The sequence below is a fragment of the Hyaena hyaena genome, unplaced genomic scaffold (genome assembly GCF_003009895.1).
Source record: "Hyaena hyaena isolate Hyena2069 unplaced genomic scaffold, ASM300989v1 scaffold_82, whole genome shotgun sequence".
NCBI lineage: Eukaryota > Metazoa > Chordata > Mammalia > Carnivora > Hyaenidae > Hyaena > Hyaena hyaena.
Window position 1 is genome coordinate 1,157,213 of NW_024080713.1, and position 18,391 is coordinate 1,175,603.

The 18,391-nt window shown below is 43.9% G+C and overlaps 1 protein-coding gene across 1 annotated transcript in view; it reads right to left on the reverse strand.

The window, feature by feature from the left end:
* The window catches only part of KIAA1549 (KIAA1549 ortholog), a 93,446-nt gene that overhangs the window by 54,142 nt on the left and 20,913 nt on the right, over positions 1 to 18,391 (reverse strand). Inside the window, exons 8-11 of the mRNA XM_039234022.1 lie at positions 15,203 to 15,380; positions 12,164 to 12,348; positions 4,285 to 4,481; positions 2,492 to 2,607 (exon numbers count right to left, since the gene is read on the reverse strand). Of these exons, the coding sequence (XP_039089953.1) occupies positions 2,492 to 2,607; positions 4,285 to 4,481; positions 12,164 to 12,348; positions 15,203 to 15,380 (676 nt within the window). The remainder of the gene's footprint in view (positions 1 to 2,491; positions 2,608 to 4,284; positions 4,482 to 12,163; positions 12,349 to 15,202; positions 15,381 to 18,391) is intronic.

Genomic DNA, 18,391 nt, shown 5'->3' on the forward strand with positions numbered 1-18,391 from the left:
AATGATGCTCTTTTCTCAGCCATCATTGCAATGTGGGTCCTGAAGACGTCAGATGACTTGTGACATCCATCAAAAGTCTTGCCAAGGAGTCAGAAGGGACCCAGAGGCTGGGATACCTGCTATGTTGAGAGGGAACACTGGTTCCAGGGCAACATGGAGGAGGGACCCAAGTGGTTCTCCAGCAACTATGACTTATCACAAAAGAAGGACTTTTACCTGAATCACAGTATAATTCAAAAGCTATGATAAAAGCTCACAGTCCTTGGGAATGCAAACTGGTATAGCCCCTCTAGAAAACAGTATGGTGGTTCCTCAAAAAATTAAAAATAGAACTATCCTATGACCCAGCAATTGCACTACTAGGTATTTATCCAAGGGACACAGGTGTGCTGTTTCAAAGGGGCACATGCACCCCAATGTTTAGAACAGCATTACTGACAACAGCCAAAGTGTGGAAAGAGCCCAAATGTCCATCAACAGCTGAGTGGATAAAGAAGATGTGGTATATATACAATGGAGTATTGCTCGGCAATCGAAAAGAATGAAATCTTGCCATTTGCAACTACGTGGATGGAACTAGAGGGTATTAGGCTAAGCGAAATTAGTCAAGAAAGACTAATATCATATGACTTTCACTCATATGAGGAATTTAAGATAAAACAGATGAACATAAGGGAAGGGAAGCAAAAATAATATAAAAACAGGGAGGGGGCAAAACACAAATATAGAGTTCTCTCTTAAATATAGAGAACAAACAGAGGGTTGCTAGAGGGATTGTGGGAGGGGGGGATGGGCTAAATGGGTACAGGGCATTAAGGAATCTACTCCTGAAATCATTATTGCACTATATGCTAACTAACTTGGATATAAATTTTAAAATAAGTTTTTTTAAAAACTCACAATCTTTTCTATAGGGTATTTAAGTTCTATGCAAGCAATAAAATGTCTTCACGGCAGCTTTAAAGAAGTAAACAAGATCTTCCAAGTGAATTGATATTTGTAGTGAGAAAATCATCTTCCTAAAACATGAAAATAATGTACAGACTGTGGTGCCTCTTCAAATTGTAAAGGTGGCATCTTAGCTTCTAGAACGCACAAGAACATCTAGTGTACTTGCCTCCTTCTGAGGACAACTCAGTCCCACACCTGACAAGCTTACTACCTGGATTTTGAATATGTGTTGGTAGTGATATTTGACTTTTGTTAGCCATGCAGAAGATACTGGGTTTAATACTGTCAGTAAGGAGTTAAACTGCAGGAACTAAAAGCGAGATTTTCTCAGATAAGCAATTGACAGAGACTGAGAAACTCCAGAACTGGTTCTTCTTTTTTTTCTCCCTCTCAAATGTTTCCTTCCCAGAATCAAAATTAGATTTTAGTCCTGTCTGTCTGAAACAGGGCACCTGTTTCCATGGTGCTAAATAACTTTTACGATTCTGCGAAACTGGATCCAAAGGAAAAAACTCTTCCCTTATTCTAAGGGGGTTTTCTTTAACATCAAAAAAGAGCTGGAAGGAATCTCAAAAATGAGCTAGCTTAGTCCCACAGAAGCCCCAAAGACTAAGAGACTTACAAGGTCACCAGCGTGACAGTGACAGATCAGGCCTTCCGGCTTTCATCTAGAATCTGTTCATTTATAGAATATGGTTCACTCTGTACCACATTTTGAAACAAGAAATGTGTGATGACAAATGTTTATGTATAAAAATTACGATTAAAAATAATATCCTGAGGTATCCCGATTTTCTTTGCATTACTAAAACAGCCCTGAAATATAAATAAAATTATAGCAAATACAACAGCTGTACTAGCACATTTATTTCACAGAATCTATCAAACTAAAACCAAGCTACCTTGCCATTCCACCAAAAAATGCCCCTAAGACCAGTTAGAGCTGTGGGCTCCGTTTTATCACAGAACATGGGCTCCACGTTAATGCCCTTTGGGATGCATACGAAGTTCATTTCACACCTGGTCTAAAAAAACCACAAACTTCGGATTCAAATCTGATACACCATTTGATCGCACTGAACGGCCTGTAGATAAGAATGATCTAGGGACAGGACCAAATATGGTGCATTTGGACCCAAGAAAAATAAAAGACTTTCTGGCAGTGACAGCTGGGAAATACTGGAATTGGATCCTAAGAAGATCAGTAGATTTTGAGAGTCTGGTTTTAGTTTGATTCCTCCTTGTTCTTCAGGGCGGAAAACCATTAAGACTCTCCACTAGCGTGGAAGATGGCTGTGAACTTCCAAACATACTTGAGTGAATCCCTACCTTCTAGCATAGTCTCCCACCTCAATCCAGACACCAGTTCCACATCAGACAGTGACAGGCAATGCTGAGAAACTCACCATATGGATGACGAATATTCCAATGGTGATTTTTTTTTTTTTTAACGTTTAGCATTTGAAGTAGCGTAAAACCTTATCTTACTGGAATCCCCTCATTACTACAGCTAACGTGGAGACCGGGAAGTAACACTGACCGCTCTGTGGGGCTCTGTGGGACTGGCCATCGTTCACCGTTCCTGGAGTCTGGTCTCCTGCATCCCTCTCACTGGACTCCTCACTTACAGTAGAGTCAGCATCCGATGGAGAAACTCTATAGACACAAAACAAACGCAAGCATTAGGAAAAAGAAAGAAAGGGAGGGGACGGTTACATTAATTTAGATGTAGAAGGCAGCCTCCTAGGCAAAACAGACAGAAATGAGACCGCTCCAAAAATCTTCTGCACGGAACACACTGATAGCACACAGTCCCCTCTTGAAGACAGTATTACATGGCTTAGATGGTTCATTGGGCTGCACGGCAACAGATGCCAGGAAACTAAGTGCCAGACCGGAGGACAGTCCCTCAGCTACCAGGGTCCAGAACTGGCCGTCTGAGTCCGGCCTAGCCTGTATCAGAAGATCTGGGGTTATGGCCTGGTTCCCGGTCAACGGAGACTGCAAAATTCCTAGGAACCCAGGGTGGTCCTGAAGACGCCCCAAAGAACCTCACAACTTTGGGATTATAACACCAAAGCAACAATGACTCGTGAGATTTGAGTCTATATATAAAGAGCAAGGATGTCAGAGAACCCAGGCCGCATCAGGCTAATGAAAATCCTGAACCAGTTAGTAGCCCTTCTCTATCTGTCCCTAATGGATGCTAAAATACTACCTTAACCATGCAGACCACTGAATTGTTGTGACTAATGTTTAGGATGAGACTACCAAGGGAGGGGAGAAAAAAAACCTTGGCAAAATTATACTAACATTTTTTATGATCTCTAATGATTTGTTTTATTCTTAGCCTGCAAGATAATGAAGCAAATAACATCTCTCTATATAATTCGTTTTCTTTTGTAGAGATCACGTTGTAACATCCATTAAATTCTTAAAACTAGGCCAGAACCCTGGGGGTAGGTTTTCTGATAAGTCAGAAATTGTGACATCGTTTCAAGTTGTTGGTATGATCACACATTCCCCCCCCCACTCCGCCCCCAGCAGGAGATCAAGATTTGGAGTTCAAAGCTCAAAGGAAGGCTGATAATGAGAGGCCTCCATACCATGGCGTGACTATGCTGAGTTCTAAAGTCAACTGCATAAAACCTGATTCTGATCTTTGACCAAGTTCCAGCCCTTCTCACAGGATCAGAGGGTAAAAGGGGGACTTCCAGGTGGTGTCCTAACAAGGCAATCCTCCGTGTGCTTTGCTTTGATAGAAGGAATGGAAATACACTAGGAATGGGAGCTGGGCAGGGAGGTGGTGCTGAGTCCACAGAAACATGCTAACGAGAGTGAATAACACAGACGGCTGGCGAAGAGACAGGCTAAGAAAGAAGGACGTGATGAAAGTCACCTGCAGACAAAGCCACCAGGTCATAGCCAGCCTCTGGCATACTGTCAAGGGCAAAACCAGTATTGGCTGTGTATTATGTGTCATGCACGTTTTTTCCATGACTGCTGACCTCATGTCCAGAAGGCCTAGAATGATCACCCTAGAATATACACACTTGAGCTAGTCAATACCTCATCAAGTCTCAAGGGGACCACCACGCCATGAGAGGCAGTGATTCATAACACTAAACACTTAAGTACCTGGCCTCCTGTGGCAGTCCATGGAGTGGGTCAAGAGCCCTCGGGTTCATTGACTTTGGGCAAGCTGGCGCCAGTGTCCTGGGGTTGCAGACCCAGGGAATACTCACCATCAGCCCTTCTGATACTGGAAACTGACAAACAGAAAACGGAAACATGCTCTGTGACAGAGAATAATACAGAAAGTGCAATAAGAACCTTCCCCGGTGACGGACGTTCTTGGAAGGGATCTTCGCCTTGGGGCTGGGCACATCTCCGTTTTCAGAGGGCGTGGTGTGGTCCTTGACAGGTCCCGGCAGTGGTGCTGGCTCATGAATAATCAGTACGTCGTCTTTATTGTGCTGACCCAGATGCTGCTTAGCAAAATCAAAGCCCTTCACGCTAGGGATCTGCAACTAAAACACACACACACACACACACACACACACACACACACACACACAAGCGAGATAGTCAATCGGGATTGTGAGGACTGGCAAGATTATAAGCGCCAGCTTCTGACCCAAGATCGTGCTTGCCATCTTACCATTCTAACCGAACAAGCATCTCTAAAACGTCAACTGTGTGCACAGGGCCATTTACACCTAGAGTTTGTGAAAAGACATATTTGTGAAAGATAAAAGAAGATTATGGGATCAAATAACTAGACCATAATACAAAAGACATCGCAAGACAATACCTGACCCGCCATCACAGTAGCACAATCACGTGCTATGCAGTGGGTGTGACGGGAACAGTGACACGGGTAAGATCCGCAGGAGAGGCAGAACTTGGAGATGCTAAGGGGCAGCTACACACAGAGTGCTTTAGATTGTGTCAAGGACCAGAGAACACTTGGGCGCTGGGAAGAGAGCATATCAGCTGCCCTAGAAGGGTCAGAATGTGGGAAGAGAGAGAAGGCTGGCCAACACCGAATGCCAGTTTCTAGAGCAGAAAACCATTAAATATTTCTAAAGAGGCAGATTTCTAAAATCCAAGCAGACAGGACACAAAGGGGCCAGTAAAAGGGCCAACACTACCCATGCAAGAAATGACGAAAGCCTGAGCCCAAAATCCTAGCAATGAAAACGGGAAGGAATGTACAGTTCTAGAGATGAGGCAGAAGGGTCTGGAAGCCAAATATAGACACAAGAGGCAAAGGAGGGAAAGCAGCTGGTGATAACCTGAATGGCTTGTAAGCAGGCAACCTGAACAGCGGAAGGCACATTTGTCATGAAAGAATGGTAACCTGAGGAGATAAAAGGGCAAGTTTCACTTTAGACATGCTTTCGGTTGAGATAGCAGGAAACGCTCCAAAGGAGAGTAGCTGGGTGTCGCTGGGCGTGGAGGACAATAGCGTGGGGGAATTTCAGGCTGGAGACAGGACTTTGAGAGCATCTGTATAGAAGATGACATGTAGGGGACCTGAGATTTTTTTAAAGATGAAAACAGAGTCTGTGGATAAAATGCTAGGTAACATTTAATAGGTTGGGGCTCAAGGGAGGAAGAGGCAAGGGAAAAAAATAGGTGACTTTCAAAGAAATAAAAGAATTTGCGAAGTTCAATATAATAGAAGGGGATAGAGAATTTCTAGAAAGTGGCCGAAAAAAGTCATGCAGGCACAAAGAGGAAGGAGAAAGAGGTCTTTGAAGAAGCCCAGCTCTCGCCCTGGTGGATGCAGATGGTGGATGCAGAAGCTCTACCGTACACACGTGGTGCCAACACCAAACCCACAACCCACGCCCCATGAACCTGCTGTGACCTGTCCATGCCTCAGCTTCCAGGCTTGCGCCAACACAGGAAAAGCACTCAAAAGTATATAGAGATGTGGGCAATAAAGGTGAGGCACCCTTTGTGGTGACATTAAAAGTGAAGGGGGCCAAGGGAAGGTATTACGTGTCATTAGCTGGAACTTGCAGACTATAGGAAACCAAACTGCATTTTGATAATTGCCCCAAGGGCGTCCTTGGCAGGAAGGCCGCATACACACCAAAGCCCTTGGCAAGACTGTATTCCACATCTTTAAGAGAGTCCCTGGGTCAAAGACAAAGGCCAAACTGACCCCAGGAGTTATTTTAGACAATGTGCTATGTGTAGAAGGAAAAAGGTTTTGTCATATTGGTGCTAACTTCATGACAAATGACTGACAATACCAAAGGCTTAGATCTGTGATCTTTAAGGTCTTTTTAGCGCTACAAGTCTACGGTCCCTGTTTAGAAAGGAAGTAGTCTGCAATAATGACTTACGCCAGCAGAGGGGGACAAAACTTACTACAAACGTAGTTTACAAAGCCGTTGCTTGGAAACAAAAGGCAAAGACCCGGTGTGGCTGTTTTCTAAATGAATGATGCCGTGTGACCAGAGCAGGCTACTTCACCACAGACAGGAGCCGTTCGTGAGTGGCACACGGTCCCTGGCTCAGAAGGACTGTTTTCACAAATATGGACCCAAACCTGTCTCTCTAGGGTCACTCCCTTCCCTCCAACCACTCAGGGTAAGTTTATGTTCTCATCCATAAGACTGTGGTCTTCAGCAGGGCTCCCCAAATCCCTGGGGGTATACAGTTTCCTAGGGGCATGCAGCTACTTTAAGACCATCAAATTCCAGATGAACAACCTCCGGATATGCTCTTTGCTACCAGTGATTTTCCTGAGAGTGTGCCTGTGTCCTGGGCATCACACTCATTCCCCCTTTCCCATCGCCTGTCATAAGAGTCCTTCTCTTGCTTTACAGAAGAGAGGCACACCTGTCACCCACACAGGGGCCTCTACCCCAGTCACACCTCATGTTAGCTCCATAAACAAGCTGCCTCTAAATGGAAGAATCACAGATATAATCAAGGGTCACTGAGTCAACACCTTCAACACCATTTAGTGAATCTTGGTAAAATCTTCTTTTGTATACTTCCCAGTAAGAAAAGAAATGCCTCCAAAGGCCAGGAAACAATCACGTTTGCAAGGTAGATGGTCTGCTTTAGAATAAGTGAAGGAGGAGCCGCAGGCTGCCTCCTCTAAGTAAAGGTCCCAAAGTGAATAAAGGAAAAAACAAAGACAGCACTGCCTCTGTGGTACAGTCTGTGTACCCCAAGTTCCCCTACCCTGAGCATCAGGATTCATGCAAGAAACAAGCACACATATATGTCAAAATGCTTCATAAACGTCCCAGTACCATACAGGTGTGACCGACAGCATTGCTATTGCCACTGGCTGATGAAACGTCAGTTAACAGGAATTGCTAAGTGTTCTCAGGCATCAGGTAAAACTATAAAGTCAGATACGAAATTTTATAATTCAGCAACAGGCCTATAGGGCAGAGTAGACCCTCCATAAAAATTTGATATTTTATGAATTAGGAATTATTTATTATATGAATTTTATGTTTTTTTTTTTTACTGAGACAGAGAGAAACAGAGCATCAGAGGGCAGGGGGTGGGGCAGGCTTGGGGCAGAAAGGGAGACAGAATCTGAAGCAGGCTCCAGGCTTTGAGCTGTCAGCACAAAGGTCGATGCGGGGCTCGAACCCATGAACCGTGAGATCATGACCTGAACCGAACGCTTAACCAAATGAGCCACACAGGCGCTCCAGCTAAATGAATTTTAAAAAGTCAGGTGGATTCCCAAACTTACTGGGTCTTGTGGAGAAGCAAGGAAAAGCCCTGCTGGCTAACTGTTGATTCCCACCAACATCTTCAAATACATCCATTAGATCTTGCACTACTCACAGGCGGGGTTGAGTCACTACCTTCGACAACAATAGAAATCTGGCAACCCATCTGTGCTTCTGCACAAAACAAAAGCTATCTCAGAACACACAGAAGGAAGAAATTAGAGGAAACCTTGCCCACTTGTGGAATTAGCTCCTTTTCTTTCATCCCTAGTTTCCAGAATGCTTTTTCTAGTTTTTCCATTTCTTTAAAAGAAAAAAATCTCGAGTGAAGTCTGGCTGTATTGTGTCTCCGGCTTCCCCACGCAGGATAAGCTTCAATCAGTATTTTATAAAAGAAGAGCCACAATTAACTAGGGCCTTCAATATTTCTCTTAGGACCCTTAATTTCTGCGAAAAGACGGCTCTCTTTTGTTCCATCTCCCGTTAATATGTCACAGAGGGGACAGGCCTCATTGTCCGTGCCCCACTGGAATATGTCACCGACAAGTCAGAGCGGGCTGGTAAAGCAGGTCAGCCAAAGAACAGGAGAGATGGCTGATGAATTTTAAAACACCAGAGCCATAAATATACTACAGCCGGGTGGAACAAGACGGAGCGAACCCCAGCTCTCCGGTTAGCCGGAGCCCCTGGGAAGGAGTTAAAGAGGACAATAGAAACCACGGAGCACACCCCAAACGTGCCCGAATAGAAGTCTGCAGTCTCGCAGACAGCAGCACTGTCCATGCATTTCTTATCTGGCGGATGCGACCTGTGAAAAGTCACCACGGTCGCCATGCTGATCCCATTCAAGAGGCGAAGACAAGGCGACCTGACTGCCGTCCGTCTCTGCTGCAGCCCTGAGGCCTCTCGTCCCCCTGTGGTCTTGGAAGTAGAAGAACAGAACTCCAAGATTCCCCCGCCCCCCAGGCCACGGCGAGGCGCAGCCAAGTGACGGCGAGGGGGGAATTGAACTCCCCACGCATTAGGTGCTACAGGGCCCTTGCAGAGAATCAAAGAGCAACCTCGGGGGTGAGAGGAATTGGCTGAGTCGGAAGAAACACCCATGGAGCTTCTCAATTCCATCACCTGTCCGCACAGCCTTCCAACGTGCTCATTCCAGGCATGAACATGTCCAAGCTGCTCTCCCTGCTGAAAATCCTCAGTGGCCCCCACTACCTCCAGCACCACTGCCAACTTCTGATCTCTCCTACAACCCCTCCCCACCTGGCTCTTCCCTACTGCTCCCTCCATTTTTGCTGTGCCCTTCCATAAACCTTTGCTCCAACATTCCTGACAGACAGACCATTCCCTGAACCTGAGCCCCCTTCATCTGGCTTCATCTCCTCAACCTCTGAGCTTCAGCCCCACCAGCGCCCCTTCCCGGAGGACAAGGGTCTCGAAGGTAGGGATTGCATGTCATCTGGGCCTGTGACCCGGCCTGGCCCTGCTTGGCTCAGAGCTGCTTGGTGTTTGGTGAATGGGTTGGCAGTGACTGAAGCAGCTCCGTCGGGCTGCACGCAGCAGCCACCGGTCAGGAATGGAGCGTGGACTACCCCCCATCAGAAGGGCAAGCTTCCGTGGCATCAGCGGCACCTTGCCAATGCCATTCACATCTTTAAACAGAACCGCAACAGGGGGGTGTGGGTCTGAGCTGCGGTTTTCCTGACACCAGTAAAAAGTGATGGCTTTGGGCTACAGATTAAAGAGACTACAGATAAAAGAAAGATGTGGGTTAGGTTTTTTTAATTAATGGAAATAAAAGAGGACCCTGTCTCCAAATGTGACAGAATGGCCTCTCCCTCTTATCAGATGTCAAAACGAATCTACTCCCAGACTATCTGAAGAGGTTTCCTGCTCGTTATAAGGCATAGTGGGTGTGGGTTTTTGGTCAGCACGTTTATTGTTTCCAGATGTTTGCAGCTCTGAGATTTGCTCAAGGATCTGGGGGAGTAGCAGTGCAGCAGCCTCAGGGGGCAGGGTGAGCACCAGAAGGAAAAAGAACTCTTGAAGTCACAGGGACGCTAACGCCCCTCACTACTGCCACGCAAATCCTAAAGGAGGTGGTTGTAAAGTAGAGATACCTGTTTCTAAACTAAACGCAGATCACTCTTTTCCTATTATAAACAGGTGACAAGACCTATATGGCAGGTTCCTGTGCCAGCAAAACAAAGACCACGCTTCGGGATTGTCACGGGGCATCCCCCCCCCCCCCCCGCCCCCCCCCCCCCCCGCCATCCAGCGTCAGAAGACACTTCCCCAGGGTCTCCTCCATGCAGAAGACCTTCCTACAAACATGCTGGGAAGGGCAACCCCAAGGGCTGGAGGTTCTATTTGAAACCCTGTCCATTTGATTTACAGTAACATCTGGGGCACGAAAATATTTCGGAAGTAAAAGGAGGAAGAGGAGAAAACTTGGAGAATATCCTGTTTTGAACTCAAGGGATGCTGTCCTCTGACAGGTGAATGAAGGAACAGATGATGGATGGGCTTTCATGGGGAGTGTTGACGTGAGGCAACACGGAACGTGAAAGACCTGAATACACAACCATCTATACTGGGTCTCTCTGTAACAATACTCTTTCACCAGAACAAAAACAGTCCCAAACTTATTGTTGATCTTAGTACAATAACATTCACGCTATGAACGACTTAGCACATCAAGTACTTTTTCCATGCCACTACCTCGCCTAACAACAAAACAACCTTAGCGTGCTATGTAAATAATAAATGAAGACAGGTGATGAATATAACCTTAGTGTATCAAACGCTTCCAATACATTTGATAATCAAAAGCTTGCAACTTAGTCATGACTCTGCATTTTTTAGTTCATTCATAAGAAGAAAATACTTCTTTTTTCTTTCGGCAGGTATGGGTTTGTAATGCGTAGTGTTTCTTATACCCAGACAGAATAAATTTAAAAGGTCAACAAGCAACCCTTTATTTCTTCTTTTTCTACCTCTTGCTTGCTTTTTTTAATCAAATTTCTAGAGTCAAATGAGTCCTCTAAATGTATGAGACCCACAGAGGGTAGACATTTGTAAACACAGTAGAGGGACTACCATTTTCCATTTCCTTGGTAACGGCTAATTGGCATGGTGTGCTTTGCATGCAGCTATTGACTTCTTCTTGGGTAGTTGGCATGTTTTTGCTCAAAAAAGATCAACCAAAACTAGACACTTACTTACTAAGAGTCAATGTCTTTGCTCTGAAACTGGTATGTGACAAACACTGCAGAAACCATTCACACATAAACGTGAGAACTGCTATTATTATAAAAACTAAATTGAGTGCTTTGGAATGGCATGAAAAAGATGTTTTAAAAACACTGCTGTTAAACTAGGTGTAGGTGAATTAACTCTAAAAGATGGCAGACTTGGGGCGCCTGAGTGGCTTAGTCGGTTAAGCGTCCGACTTTTGCTTAGGTCATGATCTTGCGGTTTGTGGGTTCGAGCCCTGCGTCGGGCTCTGTGCTGACTGCCAGCTCAGAGCCTGGAGCCTGTTTCAGATTCTGTGTCTCCCTCTCTCTCTGACCCTCCCCTGCTCACACTGTCTCTTTCTCTCTCTCCTAGAAATAAATAAAGCATTTTAAAAAAATAAAATAAAAAATAAAAATAAATAAATAAAAGATGGCAGACTTGGGGTGGGTATTGCAAAAAAAAAAAAAAATCTAGAGAATTCTGCACTCAGGTTGCTTGCTCTTCTCTAAAGAACCCTGACCTGGAAACAGCAGCCATGCATTAGAGGTGTTGTTTCCTACAAGAAAACCCACACAGAATCTTCTCAGTAAACCAACAATCCAAAAAATAAAATATAAAAGAAAAAAAGACTCTGAGTACATCGAAAGATTGGCAAATACGGACCCACTTGTATATTTAAAACGTTTAAGGCATGTAGTATCATTTTTTAATGATTACGAGATCTTGATCAAGGTGGATAGTGGCCTTCCAATGTGGTGGATGGGAAATAAAGGAATTGTCTAGTGGAGCTGTTGTATGGACGAAATAGACCTACAGATCTGAGAAAACCTCCCTTGGCTCCAGTTCTCTGAGACGATCCAGGGTTACTGGATAAAATGGATCAGAATTCATACAAAAATGGATGTGATCTTCGAACTAATCATCTCATAAATAAAATCACAGTAGACTTGGGAGCTTATAACATTCCTAACCCTTGATACAACTTCATCTTCTTGGCACATATTTAATACTCAGAAGAATCGGGGTTCCAGGAAGCAAATATGAGGCAAAGGGATACCACCGTCAAAGCCAAAAAATGTCCCTACTAGGTCCGAGCTCTCCTGTCTTTCAGTTTTCAATTAGCAATAATTATGCCTCAGATAAATCTCATTGGCTACGATACTCTTTCTCCTGTCTTTCAGTATCAAGAGCCTGCACTCAGCCTACCGCAGCCTGTAAGACGGTCTGTGTGACCGCTGGGCAGTTACGCCCCTTACCTTCTGACGCTGCTGGATGTTGGCCACCGTGTCAGGCTGGAAGTCCAACTTGTCCGTGCGGCAGAGTTTCCAGTAGAGGATGATGACGATCACCATCACCACGAGCACTGGAATGACCACACCGACAATGACCCACAGGTTGCTGCTCTGGGACTCTGGGGACGGCCTCTTCACTCTGTCCAAGGCTGCAGACGAAGAAGACAGGTCACTCACTAATTCTTCTACAGTCGTTTACTGGACGGCCCTTCTGTGTAGAGACCATGCCTTCTTCTATGAGAAACCTGTAAAGTCTGTCATTTCAGGTCAAGACAAGTAGTTGGAGGCTGTGACCTCCTGATGGCTAGAAACATGAGTCAGTAAACAAACACAACATAGACTGTTACATCCTCAATGCATTAGGGACTACGTTGACACAGGTGACGTGTCTAAAGGAACACGGCTCATCCGATGGCAGAGCTAGGTTCATTCTGGGTCTCCTGACTTCCAGTATGTTCTACCAGCTCCACCATAATCTCACTGCAGGAATACTTCCATACTAAAAATCTGAAACACGTACAAGTAATCTATGAGCACTGCCTTCATTTCCTCACCTCTCTCCCTCTAAACCACTAAAACAAGATTTGAGGTACCAGATGCCAATGTTTAAGCTACATGAACTCCTACGTACTGATCCAAAATCTGCCACTCCCCATCCTCCTGACCACCCCCACCATTGTCACAGCCTCCCATCTTACGTGACCTTGGAGGAGTATGCTTCAACCCCTGTGCCTCATGTCCTTCACCTAACCTAACTCATGTCTTTCCCTAACCTTGCCTCCTGATCCAGGGCCCTTGACGACTTCATTCTGCACCCATCCTCTCAAAGGGATCAGCTCCTCCTTAAGCTCAGGTTACACCCACCAGGTGCCCCAAACCCAAATGTCCTCCTCCCCTCTGTCCAACCTTCTCATCCGTGGTGATCATTTCATAAAAACCTCTCCATGACGATACTAGTTTCCTCCCTTTCGAACTTATTTTATTCTGGTTACCTTGACCCTGCAAACAGTAACTCACTAATTTTAAAATGCATTTTATTACATAAACGTGTCATCTTGATACAAGGCACTCCTCCACTCATTAATATGGTCATGGCTCTAGGTCTTGTCTCTTCAAATACATTTCAGTCTCCATGGGCAGGGGCTAAGTTTTACGCTCTTTTCATATCCTATAATGGTTAACATGTGCTGTGGGATCAAAATGTTTCTGCTCAAAGATGTAACAACGAAAACATTTCTGGTGCCGGCTTCAGCGCGGGCTTAGGCCCTGGGAGAGTGACAAGGTAAGGCAGCGAGCCCTCTACAGCACATGCACTACACAGACAGCACAAGTCAGAAAGCACAGACTAGGCGGGAAATAAAAAGACGACTACGTGTTAATCCTATTTTTAAATCTGGCCTGAATATAGCCTATATCTGTCTCATTTTGCATGAAAACAACTGACCATACGGAAGGAGGGACAGAGTCAAACCGAGGAGGTGGGACAAGTAGATCCTCTTCTCACCCAGTAACACCCTGGTGGAGGCATGGGTTCATCAAATGAGGCCCTGATACCACAGTCTACGGATGCCGTGGGGCTCAGCCTGATGGTGGCTGAGGCTTCCAATCCCAAGATCCTTACTCTGTGGATTGTGGCAAGAAACTGAGGAAAGAGAGTTGCAGAGAGCAATGGAAGTGGCGGGAAAGGTACCCGTGCCCTATCGCAATTCACCTTTTTTCAACGGTGAAGTGCTTAGCTGGAATGCTGTGAGCGCAGAGCCTTCTTGGGATTCTCTCTGCCTCTCTCTCTCTCTCTTTTTCTCTCTCAGGATGGATAAACTTAAAATTCTTTTTCATAAAATAAAATATAAAATATCCAAATGAAGAAATATAGTAAGAGCTTTGTTAACTTTTTTTCTCACTGCTCTGAAACAGAACACACGAATATGCAACCATATCCTAAATACACGAACACAAACCACCACCAGCTATTTGCTTAAAACTCTCTCCATCATCATCTATGAAGCGTGCCCGGGAGTCCCCATCCTGCTTAGTTTCCAGGGACAAGTACAGATTTCACAAAGAATCTTCCATGATAAATCACAACTCTGAAGCTGTCACTTCGCAAAAATGTCTTTGCCTCCTCTGTGTTCTCTCTAAAGACCCTTTCAATATTTTCTGATGCTCCATTACTTCTAAACACTTACTTATCCCCTTACTCTTGGGAGCAAATATCACCGAGTTCCTCCAAGGATTGCTCTCTGGCTCATAATGCAAAAACAGCCACATTAAAATAGCAGCCTGATTCATAAGGGAACATTTAGAGAAATACACTCTTCCACGCCCTTCCTTCTCCTTCATTTTAAATACCCAAAATCTGGGAGTTGAAAAATAAGGCACTGAGAGCAATCGCTGCCAGGGGGCAGGAGCCAAGTATCTTCCAACAATAATACAGAAATATCAAAATACCTCTTTCTAAATTGTGAAGTACTGTGAGGACGGGGAGAGAGAGAAACAGCACTGCAAAGGGTAAGGATCAAGGACTTCTTTGTATTAAAAAACTCAGAAGGAAGCCAATAAATGCAGAGGGTACCTCCCAGCTTCCTGTGTGACTAACTGTCCCCACCAACGTTCTAAATAAGACAGACAAGATTTTGGAATAAGTACAGAGAAAGCAAGTTACTTTACATAAGACAAAATTTCTAAAAGAGACATAGTACAGGAAGGGGGGGGGGAATGTTACAATTCACTAAAGCTAGGAGAACCCACTCGAACACTGGGGTTACAAAATGCCAGGTAAGAAAAACAGCAGTGAAGCCTGAATCAACTAAATAAAGAAGGAATTGTCAAGTGAATTTTAACAACTGACATCTTATACGAGTGTCCCGTAATAAGGGCTTAAGACACAAATTTCTGTGCACATAAGAATGCTTTAAATTCAGATTTCACTGTCAGAAAAAAAGACTGGCTTTTGACCGCAGCACAGCACTGACACTACTTAGGGTCTGTGCCTCATGCACTTACGTTGGGCAACAGCACCTTGAATTCGGTAACCCAAGATAATGGCTGCTCTCTGGATATCTATCTTGTTAATCAGATCTGAAGACTTGACTGCACTGAGCCTTTCTCCATCTTGATCCTCCACGAAGTAGATGAGCTGCACAGGATTGTCCTCTCCTTCCAGCCTTGACACGTTTACCATCTGAAAGACAACAGAAACCGTTAGCATTTTCGAAGCTCGTGTTTCCAGATGGCCTTTCTCAGGGCACTCAATCTTGACTCTGTTATTCAGGATTCATTCCAATCCTCAAACTGAGTCCGTTATACCATCCTGGCTCCCAGAATCCCCACGATGCTCTCTTGATGGGAAGATGGATGGTTAGGATGAAAGTTACTCTGTACGGAAGAACAAATGTGCTTCGTCTTGCTCAAAGTCTTCTCTGAGACACAGGGCAAGTTGGAGACAGAGAACACAACTTGCCAAGTCTGGGAGTCGAGAACTGCTACCAGCTAGCCCCGGGCACATCACAGGAGAGCACTAATGTCCTCCAAACATGAATCGTAATCGTTAGGTATGTCCCTGGTTCTCAGAAACTATTACTGGTTCTATCCAATCTCATCTTGAATCTTACCAGCATTTTCTCTTTTTTTCAGTGCAAGGTTTCTCAATCTTGGCCCGACTGCCATTTCGGTTCAATGGGGGGGCTTTCCCAAGTACTGCAGGATGGTCCTCCACTCACTAGATGCCAGTACCAATAGCCATACCCTTCCCCACTACTCGTGACAAACAAAAATGGCACCAGACATTGTCAAATGTACCCTACAGGGCAGAAGGGAGGGGCAGCAAAATCACCCCCACTTGAGCCACTCCTCTCAGGATGATAAATCTAATGAATTCTTTAACATCCCACTATTGGTGATGGACGGATCATCCAGACAGAGAATCAGTAAGGAAACAGCATATCTGAGCAACACTATAGACTAAAGGAACCTAACAGACATTTACAGAACATTGCATCCAATATCAATAGAATTGAATATGCATTCTTCTCAAGCACACATGGAACATATTCTGGGATACACCATATGTTGGGCCACAAAACAAGTCTCAACAAATTCAAGAAGACAGAAATGATATCAAGTATCTATTCTGACCACAATGGTATGAAACTAATCAATAATAGGAGAAAAGCTGGAAATTTCACAAATACAGGGAAATTAAACAGCACATTCCTGAAAACGCCAATAGACCAAAGATGAAATCAAAAGGGGAATTTAAAAAATATCTTGAGACAAATGAAAGAAACCCAACATGCCAAAACTTATGGGATACAGCAAAGGCAGTTTAAGAGGGAAGTTTATAGCTATAAATGCAGACTTCAAGAAAAAAGAAAGATCTCAAATAAAAAAATTAACTTTACACCTCTAGGAACTAGGAGAAAGGAAGGAAGGAAGAAAAGGAAGGAAGAAGGGAGGGAGGGACGGAGGGAGGGAAGGACAGACAGACATAAGCCCAAGGTTAGCAGAAGGGAGAAAATAATAAAGTTTAGAACATAAATAAATAAAATAGGGAATAGGAAAAATTAAGAATGGGCTCTAAAAAGATAAAACTGACAAATCTTAGACTAGACTAACAAAGAAAACAGAGGACCCAAATGAAAGTTATAAATAAAAGAGACACTGCAACAGATAACAGAAATACAAAGGATCATAAGAGAATATCATGAATAATTATATACCAGCAAATTGTGTAAATTTGTTTAGAATGGATAAACACACATGACCTACTGAGACTGAATCATGAAGAAATAGAAAATGTGAACAGAACAGTAAGGACTGAGAAGATCAAATCAGTAATCAAAAACTTCCCAACAAAAAAAGGCCAGGACCAGATGGTTTCACTGACGAATTCTACCAAACATTTGAAGTATTAATGCTAATCCTTCTCAAAATTTTCCAAAACAATAAAGAGAAGGGAACATTCCCAAATTCATTTTATGAGACCAATATTAAATATTACCCTGATCCAATAAGGATACTACAAAAAGAAAGAAAGAAAGAAAGCAAGCAAGCAAGCAAGCAAGCTAAAGGCCACTATCTCTAATGAATTAGATGCAAAAATTCTCAACAAAATATATTTCTAGCAAACCAAATAGAACAGCACATTAAAAAGATCATGCACCAGGACACCTGGGTGGCTCAGTCAGTTAAGAGACCGAATTTGGCTCAGGTCATTATCTTATGTTTCATGAGTTCAAGCCCCGCATCAGGCTCTGTGCTGAAGCTCATGGCCTGGAATCTGCTTCAGATTCTGTGTCCGTCCCCCTCTCTCTCTGCCCCTTTCATGCTTGCTCTGTCTGTCTCTCTATCAAAAATAAATTAACAGTATAAAAAAATCATGCACCATGATCAAATGGAATTCATCCCTGGAGATACAGGATCGTTCAACATATGCAAATCACTAAGTGTCATATATCACATCAACAAATGAAAGATAAAAATCACATGACCATCTCAAAAGATACAGGTAAAGTATTTGACAAAATTCAAAATCCATTAATGATAAAAACTCTCAACAAATCAAGTGTAGAAGGAACATACCTCAACATACTACAGGCCATATATGACAAACTCACAGCTACCATACTCAGGGGTAAAAGGTTGAAAGTTTTTACTGTAGGCTCAGAAACAAGATTGCCTACTCTCACTAGTCCCATTCAACACAGTACTGAAAGTCCTAGCCAGTGCAATCAGGCAAGAAAAAGAAATAAAAGGCATCCAAATCAGAAAGGAAGAAGTAAAATTTATCACTATTACAGATGACATGATATTATACATAGAAAACCCTAAAGACTCCACACACAAAAAAAACCTGTTAAAATAAATGAATTCAGTAAAGTTACAGGATACAAAATTAATACATGAAAATCTGTTGTGTTTTTATACACTAACAATAAAGTATCTGAAAAAGAAATAAATACAACGATCCCATTCACAATAGCATCAAAAATAATAAAGTACTGGGGCGCCTGGGTGACTCAGTCAGTTAAGTGTCTGACTTCGGTTCAGGTCATGATCTCACACTTTGTGGGTTCGAGCCCCGTGTCAGGCTCTGTGCTGACAGCTAGCTCAGAGCCTGGAGCCTGCTTCGGATTCTGTATCTCCCTCTCTCTCTGACCCTCCCCTGCTCACGCTGTCTCTCTCTCAGAAATT